Below are 14,983 nucleotides of genomic sequence, written 5' to 3' on the forward strand. Positions count from 1 at the left end.
GATATTTACTAGAGAGTGATAGCATCAGGTGACATGTTGTCAGCCCGTCTTGAGATAAAACAAAGTACTCTGTCACTCAGGGAATTTTACGAAGCCACTCAGGGAATTTGGAAATGTCAACTTGGTAGACACCCTGAATCCACTTGCATAGTGTGGCTGGCGAAGCCCGCTTCCACCACCCGGTCCGCGTCACTACAGGCTCACTTGAGCGCATCCAATCTGCGTAATACCGCTCGACTGCGTCCTTGAATGCAAACACGCAAACATCTAAAGGCTGCAGCTGAGACGTCATCCCACCTGGGATAACAACGAGTTCAGTGCTGGATTCGTGCAACAGCCTCTTCATTGAGTCAGCCAAATGGCAACGAAATGCATGCAGCACGAGGATGGACGGGAATGACAACAGTGCACCGGGTCGCCTACACCAGACGGACTTTATCCAGTCGAGCACAAGATTCTCATTCATCCAGCCTTTCTCATGGCACCTCATGACCGCATTGTTTGGCAGCTCCTCACCTTTAGGCATTGTCTTGCGCTTGAAGACGACATATACCGGGAGCTTGCGTCCGTCTGCCATGCACGACAACATGACAGTAACTCGTGGTTTCTCATTTCCAGTGGACCGGACATAAACTTGTTTAGAGCTCTTTTTGTGCTTGGTGAGGGGCAATGGCATGTCCAGATAAACCGGCGTTTGATCAGCATTGCCGATTTGCCCTAGCTGGAAGTTCTTGGACTTGCGCAGCGAAATAACATGGCGCTGGAAAGCCACAAGCAGCTCTTCGAACGATTCGGGCAGCTTTTGTGAAATCGAAGTTTGGCGGCGTAAGGAAAATCCAGCATGGCACATGTAGCAATAAATCCAGTGGCGAGCTCCTTAGCTTTTGCCTGCATAAGCTCCACGCTCACAGCTAAATGCGCGGCTCACTGTTGGCGTACGAACTCCATCAGGGCGAGTTCGATTTCCGGGAATGTCCCACTCTTTGGGCCGCAAAAGCTTCTTTGCGTTTCACTGCACATGAAAAGGGCTTCCTTCTGTCAATGCCATCCACGAATGCTTCCCTCATTGATGCCAAACTGCCTCCCGGCTGCACTGTTCCAATGTCCTGTGTGGCTAAAATAACCTTTCTCTTGAAAGCATCCAAGTACTGTTTTCCTGGACCAGACATCTTGGTCCTTCAATGCGGAATAAAAAAGATGCACTTCGTGAAGTGTGGTTTGCACGTGTGCTGCCCAAGCACGCACTCAACAATAAAGAAACGACGCTGTAGTCACGCGCCACACCAAGCCGTAGCCACTCAGCAATAACGAAGTTAAGCGATAGCCAAGCAGCAATAATGAAACCAAAACTTCTAGCACAAATTTCTGACTGAAATTTTCGTTTGGATCTGCATATAGTACAAGGCGAAAATTTGGGACTCTAATAATAGGGAAAAAACCCTCATATTATATGCAGGTTTTTACTATATACAGCGGTGCATCTTATACACTGAAAAATGCAGTAATCACCGACACTGACGTGATGAGGGTGAAGACAAGCTGCCATCAAAACAATTGGCACTCTATGAAAACTGTGCGAGCGAAGTGTAAACAACAACTACAACAACAAATAATGCAGCTGAACATCTATAAAGCATGACAGAAAACATGTAATAACATAGACCAAATGAAAACAATAAGCACATATGGAAGCAGTTGCAAACATATAAGGGAAAATGTTGATATTGTTACGTGTGGAAAGACAGATTAAAGAGGCTATATACAGGTTATTTACACTGGAGCCAGATCGCCAGGCCGACACTCGCTCGCGCCAAAAGCACAGACCCACTTCGTCGTCATTCTCGCGGCGGCTCGTCCCTTGAGCATCGCTCGATGATATCGTAATACTACCCCCCGGCGACAAAAGCGCCGTCACGGTGCTGTTAAATATCCAAGGCGCGTGGAGAGTTGTAGGGTTTGAGTCAGGCGACGTGGACAATGTCACTGGTTGTCACAGCGGAGGACGTAGTGAGCGTGGCTAGAGCGATTTCGTAGGTGACATCGGTTATTTGGCGAAGCACTCGATATGGGCCTGTGTAGCAGGAAAGCAGTTTTTCACAAAGGCCAACTTTACGTGATGGTGACCGAAGCAACACGAGGGTGCCGGGCACAAAATGGACATCACGGTGACGGAGGTTGGAGCGTTGCTTTTGTTTGCCTTGAGAGACTTGTAGACGAGTGCGCGCAAGTTGGCGAGCATGGTCAGCATGGGCGATAGTATCACGGGCATAAGCGCTAGTTGAAGCTGTGGTGGACGGAAGCAGTGTCCAGTGGTAGCGTCGGGTCACAGCCATACAAGAGGTAAAAAGGCGAAAAGCCAGCAGTTTCGAGACGGGAAGAGTTATATGCAAATGTAATGTAAGGTAGAGCCTGGTCCCAGTCACGGTGGTCGTCTGAAACGTATTTGGATAGCATGTCTGTAAGGGTGCGGTTCAAACGCTCAGTGAGACCGTTTATTTGAGGGTGGTAAGAGGTGGTAAATTTATGCTGTATTGAGCAGGCACACATGATGTCGTCAATGACTTTGGCTAAGAACGTACGGCCACGGTCTGTTAGCAATTGACGCGGAGCACCATGAATCAAAATGATAGTATGCAGGAGGAAGTCCGCAACATCAGTTGCGCAACTGGTCGGAAGAGCGCGAATTACGGCATAGCGGGTCACGTAGTCTACCGCGATTGCAACCCACTTGTTTCCTGATGTAGATTCCGGGAATGGGTCGAGAAGGTCTAAGCCGACACGATGGAAGGGCTCGGCAGGGATGTCGAGCGGCTGCAGGTAACCAGCGGGGAGCTGGGAAGGCTTCTTGCGTCGTTGGCAAAGTTCACAAGCGGCGACGTAACGTTGTACGAAATGAGCAAGGCCCGGCCAGAAAAAACTGCGACGTACACGGTCGTAGGTTCGAAATACGCCGAGGTGTCCTGCCGTTGGTGCGTCGTGAAGCTTTGTAGAACGGTTGAGCGGAGGTGTTTAAGTGTGACAAGTAGGAACTCAGAGCCGTCCGGATGAAGGTTACGACGGTACAGAGTACCGTCGCGGAGGACGAAGAGGCGTAGAGTGGCGTCGGCCGGAGAGTTTTCAAAACGGTCGATGAGTGCTCTGATGTAGGCATCACGACGTTGCTCGTCGGCGAAATGAAGCAGCTGCGACACAGAGAATACACAAGCAGCACTGGTAATATTGGAAGAGTCAGGGTCGTCAACAGGGTAACGCGACAAGCTGTCAGCGTCTTGGTGCAGGCGGCCAGACTTGTAGACCACGGAATATGAAAATTCTTGTAGCCTCAAAGCCCATCGACCAAGCCGGCCTGTAGGATCCTTTAGCGATGAGAGCCAGCAGAGAGCATGATGGTCAGTGACTACGGAAAAAGGGCGACCGTAGAGGTAAGGACGGAACTTCGCAACCGCCCAGACTACAGCAAGGCATTCTCGTTCCGTAATGGAATAGTTGCGCTCCGATGGTGTGAGGAGGCGGCTCGCATAAGCAATAACGCGATCCTGGTCACGCTGACGCTGGGCTAAGACGGCACCGACGCCATGACCACTGGCATCTGTACACAATTCTGTAGGGGCATCAGGGTCGAAGTGGGCGAGAATGGGTGGTGAGGAGAGAAGAGTGACGAGACGAGAGAAGGCGGTGGCTTCTTCGGTGCCCCACGAGAAATGTACGCCTTTCTTCAAAAGATTAGTGAGGGGTCTAGCAATTGCCGCAAAATCTTGAATAAAACGACGAAAGTACGAGCATAGCCCGACAAAACTTCGAACGTCTGCGGCTGTCTTCGGAACCGGAAAGTCTCGGACAGCGCGAGTTTTGTCGGGATCAGGCTGTACTCCGGAGGCGTCAACGAGGTGGCCCAGAACAGTAATTTGGCGGCGGCCGAAACGACATTTGGACGAGTTGCAGCTTCGCCTTTCGAAACACATCAAGTATAGCTGTTAGACGCTTAAGGTGAGTGTCGAACGTGGGCGAGAAGACGATGACGTCGTCGAGGTAGCATAGACAGGTGGACCATTTGAAACCACAGAGCAAGGAGTCCATCATACGCTCAAAGGTGGCAGGGGCGTTGCATAATCCAAACGGCATTACTTTAAATTGGTATAGGCCATCAGGTGTGATGAACGCGGTTTTTTCTCTGTCCATATCGTCAACAGCAATCTGCCCGTATCCAGAACGAAGATCAGTGGAAGAGAAATAGCTGGAACCGTGGAGACAGTCAAGGGCGTCGTCTATACGTGGGAGCGGGTAGACGTCCTTCTTAGTAATGTTGTTCAGATGGTTATATTGAAGCCATAAGAATTGCCACTTAGTTACATCTAAGTTTTATTATATTGAAGTTCGTGTACTCATTTTGTATAAGGGCCTCGCTATTTCACAAGTAATTATTTCAAAAATTGTCCATGCATGGGCTGCACTCACCTTTTTCAAATGCCCACCTTATTAACTTCGGCTGTGTAGCGTGCACTGTATTATACCTGCGCGCTATCCGAGTGGGGCATAGAGGCTCATTGGTTTTTTCTTTGGTTGTTTCTGTTGGTTGTTACTATTGTTTAAAGGCAACATTTTCAACCAAATGTTGGCGTCGTGATGAAATTCATACCCCGGCACCCCATTGCTTGTGGTATTGTGCTTTACTCATGTGTGTGCATGTTCATGCGATGAATGTGTGCTCCTTTGCATAGGTGGCACCTGCTGGCATGTGCTGCCCTGAATGCATGCGTGTTCTGCACAAAATCGATGCTTTGTACAAACACATTTATGCAGTGAGCTTGTTGCTCCCACACCACACTCGGCTGCATTACCGAGTGCAAGTCTGATTCTTGCTAACAAAGATTTATGAAAGATTCATGTGCATGATGCAGTGAAACTCTTTGGCAGTAGTTCTCTATATGCAGGGATCGGCAGCTTGATTCATTTTCATTTTCTGTTTTCAGGTGTGACGACTGTGATGACTTTTGACCAGTGGGGGTCACTGATCAAGAAAAATTTTGAGCCATGTTTTTGGGTGCCTCCTGCACACCAGCCCGTGCACCATGACGATTTGCATCCTGAAATGATTAATCGCCGTCTGATCTACAAGGACTCATATGGGGCCATTTGGCCGTGGGCTGACTATCAATTGAGGCCAAACTTTCCAATTGCCATGGTGGTGGTATGTTGCTACTGTCATCATTCATGGTGCCATTTGTGCTAAATGGACGACAAGGCTTTGCTTTGGGCGTCAAATCTTAAAGCACTGTGACCTATCTAGGAGAGTGTGAGGTGCAGGCACATTATCGTGGCTTTGCCTTTGAAATGTAATAGGGCTAAGAACTGCATTGCCATGTGCTTTCATGAAGGTATGTTCAGCTGTAATTTGAAAAAGAAAAAGGAAGAACGTTGCTGGTCCAACTTGTGTAAGGCAAGGGAAGGGGACCGAAGTAGTTCTAAAAATGCAATCCGATTTGCATAGATTTACTTAGGCTTATTGCACAAAAAGAGAAAATTGAGGTAAACTTGCTTTAGACATGTTAAATGGGAGTTCTGTCCTCAGTTTGTCACATATTGCATGAGCAAAATTTGAAGTAATCTCAATGAAAGGGCAAAATTGGCATTCACCTGAATTGTAGCATGAAGCTACAAAGGAAGTGGATATGGGTTTCTCAGAAAGAAAGTCTTGCAGTTGAAGAAACATTTGTCGTTGTCCGGGACTTGAACCCGAGACCAGCGCCTTTCTGGGGTGGTCGCTCTACCATCTTAGCTAACCAGGAGGCTAGCTGACCACAATGCGAGGGCAAATTAATCAACAACTTGAGGCACTGGGACACCGAATATGTACCATCTCTACCATCTGAGCTAACCAGGAAGTTAGTTGGGAGGTTAGCACAAATGTTAGAGTTACTTCCCCGGAAAAGCGTTGGTCCCGGGTTCGAGTCTCAGACCAGGACAAATTTTTCTTTAACTGCAAGGCTTTTTTTCTGATAAACCCGTATGTGTTTGCTTTATAGCTTCATGCTACAATTCGGGTGGATGCCAATTTTTCCCTCTCACGTACTTTCCTCCACCTTGCGGACTTCCGCAGAACTGATTTGCCAGTAATCTCAGAGTATTTTTTTTAGAAGGTAAGATATACAGAGATCCTTTGGAAGCCTTCCCTACACGATGTTATGTGCGGAAGTCTGGTTTTGGGCTTGTGAAACAGTTTTTGACTTTGACATGTTGATCATATTGGAAATTTTACAAACTACTGGAGCTCGTCCAGCAGACAGTGTTGATCACATTTTCTGCCTTGAATTGTGCCATCACTGTGCAGTGCTGTACAATACTGTGCAATTTAGACCTGCTGTGTAAGCTTTATGTAGGGTAGTTTTTGCATGACAATCATTATCTGGCTTGATAGCCACCCAATTTCACTTGTAGTGCTCTTTCTTGTTAAGTTATATTATTGATGAAGTTATAAACGCCGGGTGTTCTGTCTAATTTTGTTGTAAGATGTAAATCAAGGCTGATATGGACAGCACCAACTAGGAAGCACATGTTTCAGTATCATATGGGGATAAAATTGGTCTTATCATTTTATGCTAGTCCTAGCTTGTAGTTAAGAAATGTAGTATATTTTAATGCATCTTTAGTGCATCTTTCTTCCTTAATCATTCTAGGCACCTGAGCTTTTCACTGTTGAGAAGGCCTGGGATGCTCTAAACATTGTCAAACAGACCCTTGTTGGCCCCTTTGGAATGAAGACCCTTGATCCCAGGTGAATATTAAAGGCAGTCCGTTATGAAATTATTGTTTTGTGGCCTCTGTTAAAGCAGTGGTGCTTCTTGCAAAGTTTTGCCGCTGACATGTTTCAGTGTACCCTCGAACCTCACTATAATGAAATGGGATATAACGAAGTAAACAGAATTCCCCTTGAAGTTTCCATAAAAATTCATGTATTTAAAATCTCGTTTTGACAAAGTGAAATTGTCCTGCAAATGGATGTAGTGAACTTGATTCGTCTTTGAAACCAAAAAAATACCCGACCGTTGTGCACCGATTATATGGCTTTCTGCATGGTTCGGCACTCGTTCACCACGGCAGTTAAAGACTCCCACGTCCCCGCGTCGAATACGTCGTCGAGAAAAACTGCTCAGCTGCACATAAGCATCAACTCACTATCACACTTCTCCACTGACCTTTCTCTCTTGCATGTGCCTGGCTGTACAAACCACGCCATACGTGGCGGTGCAAAAGATAAATGCATTCACTTTTGCGCGCTGTGTTCGGTGCCACACGCTGCTCGACTGCAATGAGCCAAGTGGAAAGCGGGCACGAAGGACCATCACAATGGAACAGACGGCAGCTGTGTAGAGGCTGTTTCATCAGGTGCTAAGTCGTGTTGCACACGCCGAAGATTCTTTTGTTCTTTTATTTAAACCTCATCGGATGTGTGGCCGTGTAGTGATTCCGCGGGCTGCAAAACTCTCTTCTTATTTCCATGTTTACTATTGTGCACCCCATTGGGCATGTATTGCAATAAACGGTAATTGTGAACGTAAAGAAATAACTGATTTAACGAAGTAATTTAGACTGCCCTTTCAACTTTGTTATAATGAGGTTTTAGTGTGTTATACAATATTTTTGCTATGTATCTTTTGTTCTCGTAGTACACCTTATTAACCATTGCCATAATCTTATTACTAGGATTTTGCAAATAGTCGATTTTGAGTTCGAAGCGAATTCGAAGTGAATAGTGATTTTGGCTGAACATTTTCGAATTGAATATTGTATAGTTGCCGTTCAAAAGCCTTGGCTGCAAAGTGGCATGCAAGATAATTATCGGATACATGCAGTGATTAAGTGAACTAATTTGTGAGAATGAGGCCACAATTAATTCAAGTAATCCTAGCGACCAGTGTTCAGCGGAGGTTTTGAGTTATGTGGAGCAACGCGACGCACGATGTCCCGAAAGCGGTCAGTTCTGTCGCTCGGTGATAAGCTGAATATTATCAAGGAAGCGGAAAAGTGGCATAGAGCCACGAAAGCCAGCATTGCCCGGGACCTTAAGATAGCCGAAACTTCGCTTAAGACAATCCTGGCAAACAAAACGTTGATATTGCAGAATGCCAACAAGTTCGGGCTCAAGCGGAAAGTGGCAAAAGAAGGACAGCATGAGAAGTTAGAAAATGTTCTCGTGAAGTGGCTGCATCAAGCACGGAGCTCTGCAATCAGCGTTGACGGCGCCATTCTAAAAAAAAAGGCGGACTTTGTGGCATTGCGTCTTGGCATCAATGACTTTCAGGCATCGAACGGGTGGCTGCATCGCTTTAAAAACGAAACAGGATTGTGTACAGCCGCTCTTGGGAGAAAGCACTTCCGTGGATGTTTTGACGGTGAATGAGTGGATGGAGTCGCTGCCGGAGGTGATTGCTGCATACAAGCCCTGCTATATTTTCAACACCGGTGAGAGCGGTATGTTTTACCATATGCAGCCCGAGTAAACCCTTGCGTTTAAGGGTGACAGCTGTCATGGTGGTAAGCGTAGTAAAGAGCGTGTGACGGCACTATTCTGTGCTAACGAGGACGGTTCCGAGAGGCTGCCCGTGCTCGTTGTTAGAAAGTTTCCAAAGCCACGGTGCTTTAAGAACTTGAAGACGCTGCCGTGCAGCTACAACTTCAACAAAAAGGCGTGGATGACGTCTTCGCTCTTCAGCAATTTTTTGCAGTAGCTGGATAACAAAATGGGTGCTAAGGCAAGGAAAATATTGCTTTTCGTGGACAACGCACCATGCCTCCCGCCCAATACGTCCAGCCTGAGGAACATAAAGGTTGTTTTTTTTCCACCCAACTGCACAAGCCGGCTGGAGCCGCTGGATGCCAGCATCATTAAGTGCGTCAAGCAAGGGTACCTGAAGCGGTTCGTGCAGTGTCGGCTGGTTGCCATGGAGCGCAGCGAGTCGGAAAAGAAGATCAGTGTGCTCAATGCCATGCATTTTATTGCCAGTTCGTGGAATGCAGTGTCGCAAAGCACAATTGCTAACTCGTTCAAGCACTGTGGCTTTAAGCAAGAGACTGCCTCTTCTGCTGGGGACGCAACAGCCTCGATGCCGCTCGAGGCCGATGCAGGCTTCGCCAACGACGATTTCGAGGGTTTGAACCTCACCATGACCTTTGCCGAGTACGTGGAGGCCAACGACAGCATTGCGATCTGCAGTGAGGGGTTGCTGGATGACGCCATTGAGGAGGCTTTGCCTAGTGCTGACACCGCTGCGACATCAGACGAGGACGACGACGCCACACATTCCGTGCCTGTGCCTACCACGTTCGTCGAGGTGCCACAGCACATAGATGGCATCCTGAACTTCATCTGTTCATGTGATGCCGCAGGGGACCTCCTTTTGGACATTGCCCAACTCGAGCGAAAGGTCTTGGTTCACGGATCAAACAAAGTTCAAAAGAGACTTACTGAATTTTTTTAAGGTTCGCTCTGGCTGGCGGGAATCGCAGCAGCGGGCAATGGAGTGCGGTAAAGGTTCGTTTGAATAAAGCATGATTGGTACCTGTACTGCAGCATTAATTCTTATCGCATTTACTTTTTTGGTAATTTGGGTTTCCAAGCCCTGCAGAGTATGTTAGTAGTTTACATTGAAGTTTCTCGTAAATGTGTTGCACGAAATGAGTAGTATATTTATAGGCATAATTTATGCTCGGGATTTTACGACGGCCGCATTTTGTGATGCTTTTTTGCGGTCCCGAAAAAGTCGTGTAATCGGGGTTCCACTGTAATTCAATTCACAAATTGAAAATCTACTATATTAGATTTCTTGAAAGTTACGTTAGTCTAACCCGTACACATGATTTCGCAACGGATTACTGATAAACCACATGTGGAAACATATAGCGACAGCTATCTAATGGTTTGTGGCTCGTTATCACATTGGCCAGAAGCGAATTTTTATCATAGCCACACCATGGGGCTGTCGGGCTGGAATTTTGAATGCACTGTGGCGCGGCCTGGTGGTAGTCATCAAAGTTGGCTGGGTAATACTGAAAAGATGCCGCCCTGTAGCATAACATGGGTCTCGCTCATTTTGTGTTTTGTTTTGAGTTATGGGCACAGTTCTTGCACTCAAAAAGTGCTTGACATGCATGTAGGACATTGTGTGCTACTGCCTGTAATACATATCATGGAAAGTTGGCGCTCTTTGTCCAATAAACCGTGCTGAAGGGGGGCCGAACCCAGCAACTGCAGCAGACTATGCTAAGCAGCGCGCTGTTCCCAAGCATCATCACCATCGTTATTGTTGCATGGTGAATTGTCATGAGAGTTGTGGGACTGACGCGCTGGAGTGACACACCATGTTTCAACTTGGTGGCCAGCAATTAAATTGGCTGGGTAGTGCACAAGTCGCAGCTGTCTGCATAAAGTTATGTTGTCACTGGGTTGGACAGCTGGTCTTGCTTGTTTTTTTTCTGTATTCAGGATTAATTTCTGATGTTATTTTAGTCTTCAGCTACGGGAAAAGGCGCCTGCATTTACTGAGGCCTGTGTATCATCAGGTCGAGAGTTTACCTTGTTCTTAATTCACTTAACCATGTAAAGATGCAGTCGAGTCTCTAAAACTGCGAATGGTGTATTAGTATTCTTTTTCTCTATTTTTCTTGTTAGAAAACTATCACGTACAGTAATTTACAGGATGTAAAGGGATTTCCAATGGTGAAGCCATATACATAATTAATTGAATGTTCATAAAACAGTTAAAACTGTTTCAGAATGCATCGCTGCAGACAACAGAAACAAAATCAACTGACTGATGTGGTACAGACAGTCAGTTGCAGCAAGTAGTTAGAGGACTGTACATAAAAAGTGGTGTTTAAACAACCAGCTGTTACATATGTTACTTTAAACAAATGAATTGAAACAAATGCAATTGTAGCTGCTGCATCATTCTTTCTCTGTAAGCAAAATCACTGAGCGCTATACCCTATATACACTCAGTCATGACATTTACCGATGGCAATGTCTGGAAATGTGCTTTTGCGGCATAAGCATGTATATATGGCCCGCAGTCACAGCGGTCAACACGTACCAGAACCGGTTAAGCTCAGTCACTGTACTAAAGCCGTAGCAACTTATTGATTATTATATTAGTTTGATTATTTACTTCATCGTTTAGGGGCCATAATTCTGAGTTGGTGAGCTCGCTTAAGATAGACACCTATTGCAAACATCTGCTGTTCCAGCTTGACATTGCCTCACTTCAGCGGCACACACTTGATAGCAGCAGTGCAGTGGAACTGCGTATTCAAGTGCTTGTATGCAGTGCACCAATTTGGCAGGGCGTATTGCTTCCATGCACAAAATTCCCTGAAATTACCACTGCAACACAGTTCAAACGAGCAGATATACCGTGGCACCTTGCGTTCTCTAGCAGAGCCTCGCATTTTGTACTACAGTCAAGTCTCGCTATAATAATTTTCAGGGGGCTGTGGTTTACTATTGTATCTTACTAGATACAATAGTGTGTCAGCTTGCACCTCTTGAAATCGGCTCTCCTAATTGTCTGCTTGCCCTATTCATGCCCTACTAACTGGTGTGTTCCCTGCATGGGAGATGAAATGTCTTAGTAAACTGCCTTAATATTCACTATTTTAAATACTGTAACAATTGCAAATAGGCCCTCAATACTTTTTTTGCTCCCCACTCTGTGCTTTCTCCAATTCTCATGCCTCTTTCTTGCACCATCCCACTTTCTGGCTAATGTTTAGGTGTCAGCTATTGCCATTGTGGCCAGCGAAATTCTTTCTTCCAGCAAGCACAGATGTAGCCACTTTTTCCATAATCGGATGCATATTTTGTCTATTTGTTCTTGGTGTGACAGCGAAGATGTTTTGTGCGTGTGCATGGGAGAGAGGATAACCCCTGACCTCCCCCCCTTCCCTTCAGACTGCCACTAGTTCTCAACCTTTAATCTTTCCCTTTCATCCATGTCACTCTTTCTTAGCCCGCCACCTGGAACTTCCTCAACTATGGGAGAGGGGAGAAGGGGAGAGTGGGTGTTACACCAATGCCTAAGTTACTTATAGCTAAGAGGTATCTTGTTAAGTAATGTGATTAACCTCCTAAGCATGTGCAGTTTTTTACACAAAATATGGAAGCATAAGACTGTGTTAAATATTCTGATATTTCATATTCGATTCAATATTCGTCTTTTTCTTCTTGATTAATTACAATATTTGATTCAAAATCCACTATTCGCACACTCCTAGAGCAAAGTATTTACTTTCCTCACACAAATGTAAAAAAGCTGAAGAGCAACAACATACATATATCTGGTCTCGAGTTTGACACAGAGCACATGCCGCTGACAAAGGGTTGGAGCAGAGCATGGCCTCTGAGATAGGGTGGCACATGCAGCTGCACACTGCCCTATCTCAGAGGCCATGATCATAAATAACCTAGGCAACGAAAAAGCCCAGCCAACCCCTGTACATCTGCAGATTCTGCCACGCTTCCGCTGAGCCCCTTATACCACATAACTTGTCCAGCGTGATGCCACCACGGCAGGTGTGCTGTTTCTTTTTCTGCTCCTGGTTTGTTTGCATGTCCTCCACTGCATTGCTCTCGTTGCTCTCTCTCCTCCGCTGCTGCATATCCCGTCGGGAAGCACGTCCACTGCTTCACTTGTCTGTGGAAAGGATAAAAGTGGAATTTAAGTATTTGCTTTAAAAAGAAGGTTTGCCTTAGGAGCTCCTACTATCTAAATACATGGAAACAGAGAGAATTGCTTTGCTTGGCATACACTGCACCATATTTGATAAGGTTTCTCACCTTTGAAATAAAAAAAATAAATCTACCTATTAAAGCTGTCAGATTGTTTATTCAGTTTTTTTAATTAAAGTTCCTGAACATAGGAAAAGAGAAACTGATGCGCAAAGTTGAGAATTCTATAAATCAGCAATAAAAAACTATCACAATTCTGCGAACTGGATTGATTGGGAAATTTAAAGTGTACAAATTTATTATGATATACACTGCTCTGAAATGTTCCAGTAATTTGTCAATAGGATTTTGAAATTAGAATAAATTATTGGTTTTACATGCCTAAACTACGATCTGATTATGAGGCACGTCAGGGAGACTCCAGAAATTTGGACCACCAGTGGTTCTTTAATGCGCGCCTAAGTCTAAGTACGCGAGTGCTTTCACATTTTGCGCCCATCAAAATGCGGCCACTGTGGAATAGGATTTTCGCTAAACCTGTATGCATAAGGTAATGATTTCATGTCAGCTGTGAACTAATACATAAAAAATGACTTGCCATCCCAGCCCTGTGAAAGCAGATTTGCAGCGAAGCTGTTGCAATACCACCACTGCAACTGCTGAGGGGTTATGCAATGCTTTATTGATGGTTCGGATATGCTTGTTTTGAGCTTGTTCTTTATTGAAACGTATGCTGTTCTGTGTGTTGTATTGTTGATTTCAATGACTGTATACACTGTTCACTTCACTTTACTAAGCCCTTGTAGCCTCTGCCTTACGAGGGGGGATGAGCCATTGCATTTTTTACTTGGTTAGGGTGGTATGAGCAGTTGCTGCTGATGATAATTTTTGTTCATGAACGGACACAAAAAATGCCAACCACCAAGAGGCTAACAGTCTCGCTGTAATTTTTGCCTGCTTTGGATGCTTTCACAGGGGCAGTTTACAGAATTTTGATACTCATGTTCTTGGTGTGGAGACTTTTTTTCCATTTATCAGTTATTGACGATTTTTGAACAGTTTGTAGCCGAAGTCAAAGTACCATTTCATGCAATAGGTAGCATTCAGCATTCTCTTACAAATTAAGTAGATGTCACTCAGTTTGATTGTTTAATGAAGGCATTTATGTGTTTTGCATGTATTTGAATAGGGAAGTTGAAGTTGGCCTCGAGCTGAAGCTTTCCCGTAACAGAGCTCTAAAGGGTATGAAGGTTTACAAGGTAGAAAAGTCCTTAGGTATGAAGTCTGATGATATGCTTGATTATGTATTGCGCAAGAAGAGTAAGGGAATCCAAGGGGGTCGATTTATTGTTAGTCACACCCATAGGAAAATAGACAATGAAGCCAGAGGAAGCATAGAGCAAGCTAACTGTTATTTTTAATTGCAATGTAGAAATTAAAGGTAAAGGGATGTGAAAGTTCACAAAAAGACAACTTGCTGCAAGTGGGAGCCAAACCCACAGCTTCCCATTACACATGCGATACTTAGCAATTAAGCAACTGCTGTGGCCATCCTCCCATCCACTTGGTTAGATACTTGTGTATGTCTACAAGACCTGCATTTATTTCACATAGTTAATTTAGTAGGAACAACTGAAACATGCGGAGCATTGTGTGGTTACCCTTTGTTTTGACTTCAATAATTTTATGAACAGACACTTCATCGAATTTATTTGGCCACAAGGTATCTGTGGGCTGTATCTGGCTTGTGTGTCTTGGTTTGGAGACTCCCTCGTCTATTCAGTGCATGCTAAAGCAAAGGAAGTGCTGAGGTAGTCTTGTAGTCTAGTAGTGAAAGCTACTAGTAGGTAGCTGCAATAGCTGCTGCTGTATACTTCGCTTGTACGATAAAATAATGAGTTTCAATTTTTTGTGCTTTCAGTGACATGAATTACAATGGCTATTACTACAACAGCAATGATTCTCATGACTACAAGTGTGCTCATGGCTTCAACTACCACCAGGGTCCGGTGAGTTCCCATTTTTCTTTACATTTTCTTACCTCATGTTCTCTGAATTTCTGCATGAGGAGCGCAAGTAGTTATGGTCTATGCTCTTTTCTGGATTAATTAAATTATTAATTAAATTCTGGGATGTGACCTGCCAAAACCACAATATCATTGAGATATGCCGTAGTGCGGGACTCTGGTTGAATTTTCACCAGCTCAGGTTTTTTAACGTGCACCCAATTAATGGTACAGAAGCATGTATGCATTTTGCCTC

The 14,983-nt window shown here is 45.0% G+C and overlaps 1 protein-coding gene across 2 annotated transcripts in view; it reads left to right on the forward strand.

The window, feature by feature from the left end:
* The window catches only part of LOC126539315 (glycogen debranching enzyme), a 175,454-nt gene that overhangs the window by 128,794 nt on the left and 31,677 nt on the right, over window positions 1-14,983 (forward strand). For both annotated transcript variants that reach the window (XM_055075513.2, XM_050186095.3), the window contains 3 exons: window positions 4,971-5,188; window positions 6,675-6,772; window positions 14,643-14,730. In XM_055075513.2, coding sequence (XP_054931488.1) covers window positions 4,971-5,188; window positions 6,675-6,772; window positions 14,643-14,730 — 404 coding nt within the window. The remainder of the gene's footprint in view (window positions 1-4,970; window positions 5,189-6,674; window positions 6,773-14,642; window positions 14,731-14,983) is intronic.

Source organism: Dermacentor andersoni, chromosome 11 (assembly GCF_023375885.2).
Source record: "Dermacentor andersoni chromosome 11, qqDerAnde1_hic_scaffold, whole genome shotgun sequence".
Taxonomy (NCBI): domain Eukaryota; kingdom Metazoa; phylum Arthropoda; class Arachnida; order Ixodida; family Ixodidae; genus Dermacentor; species Dermacentor andersoni.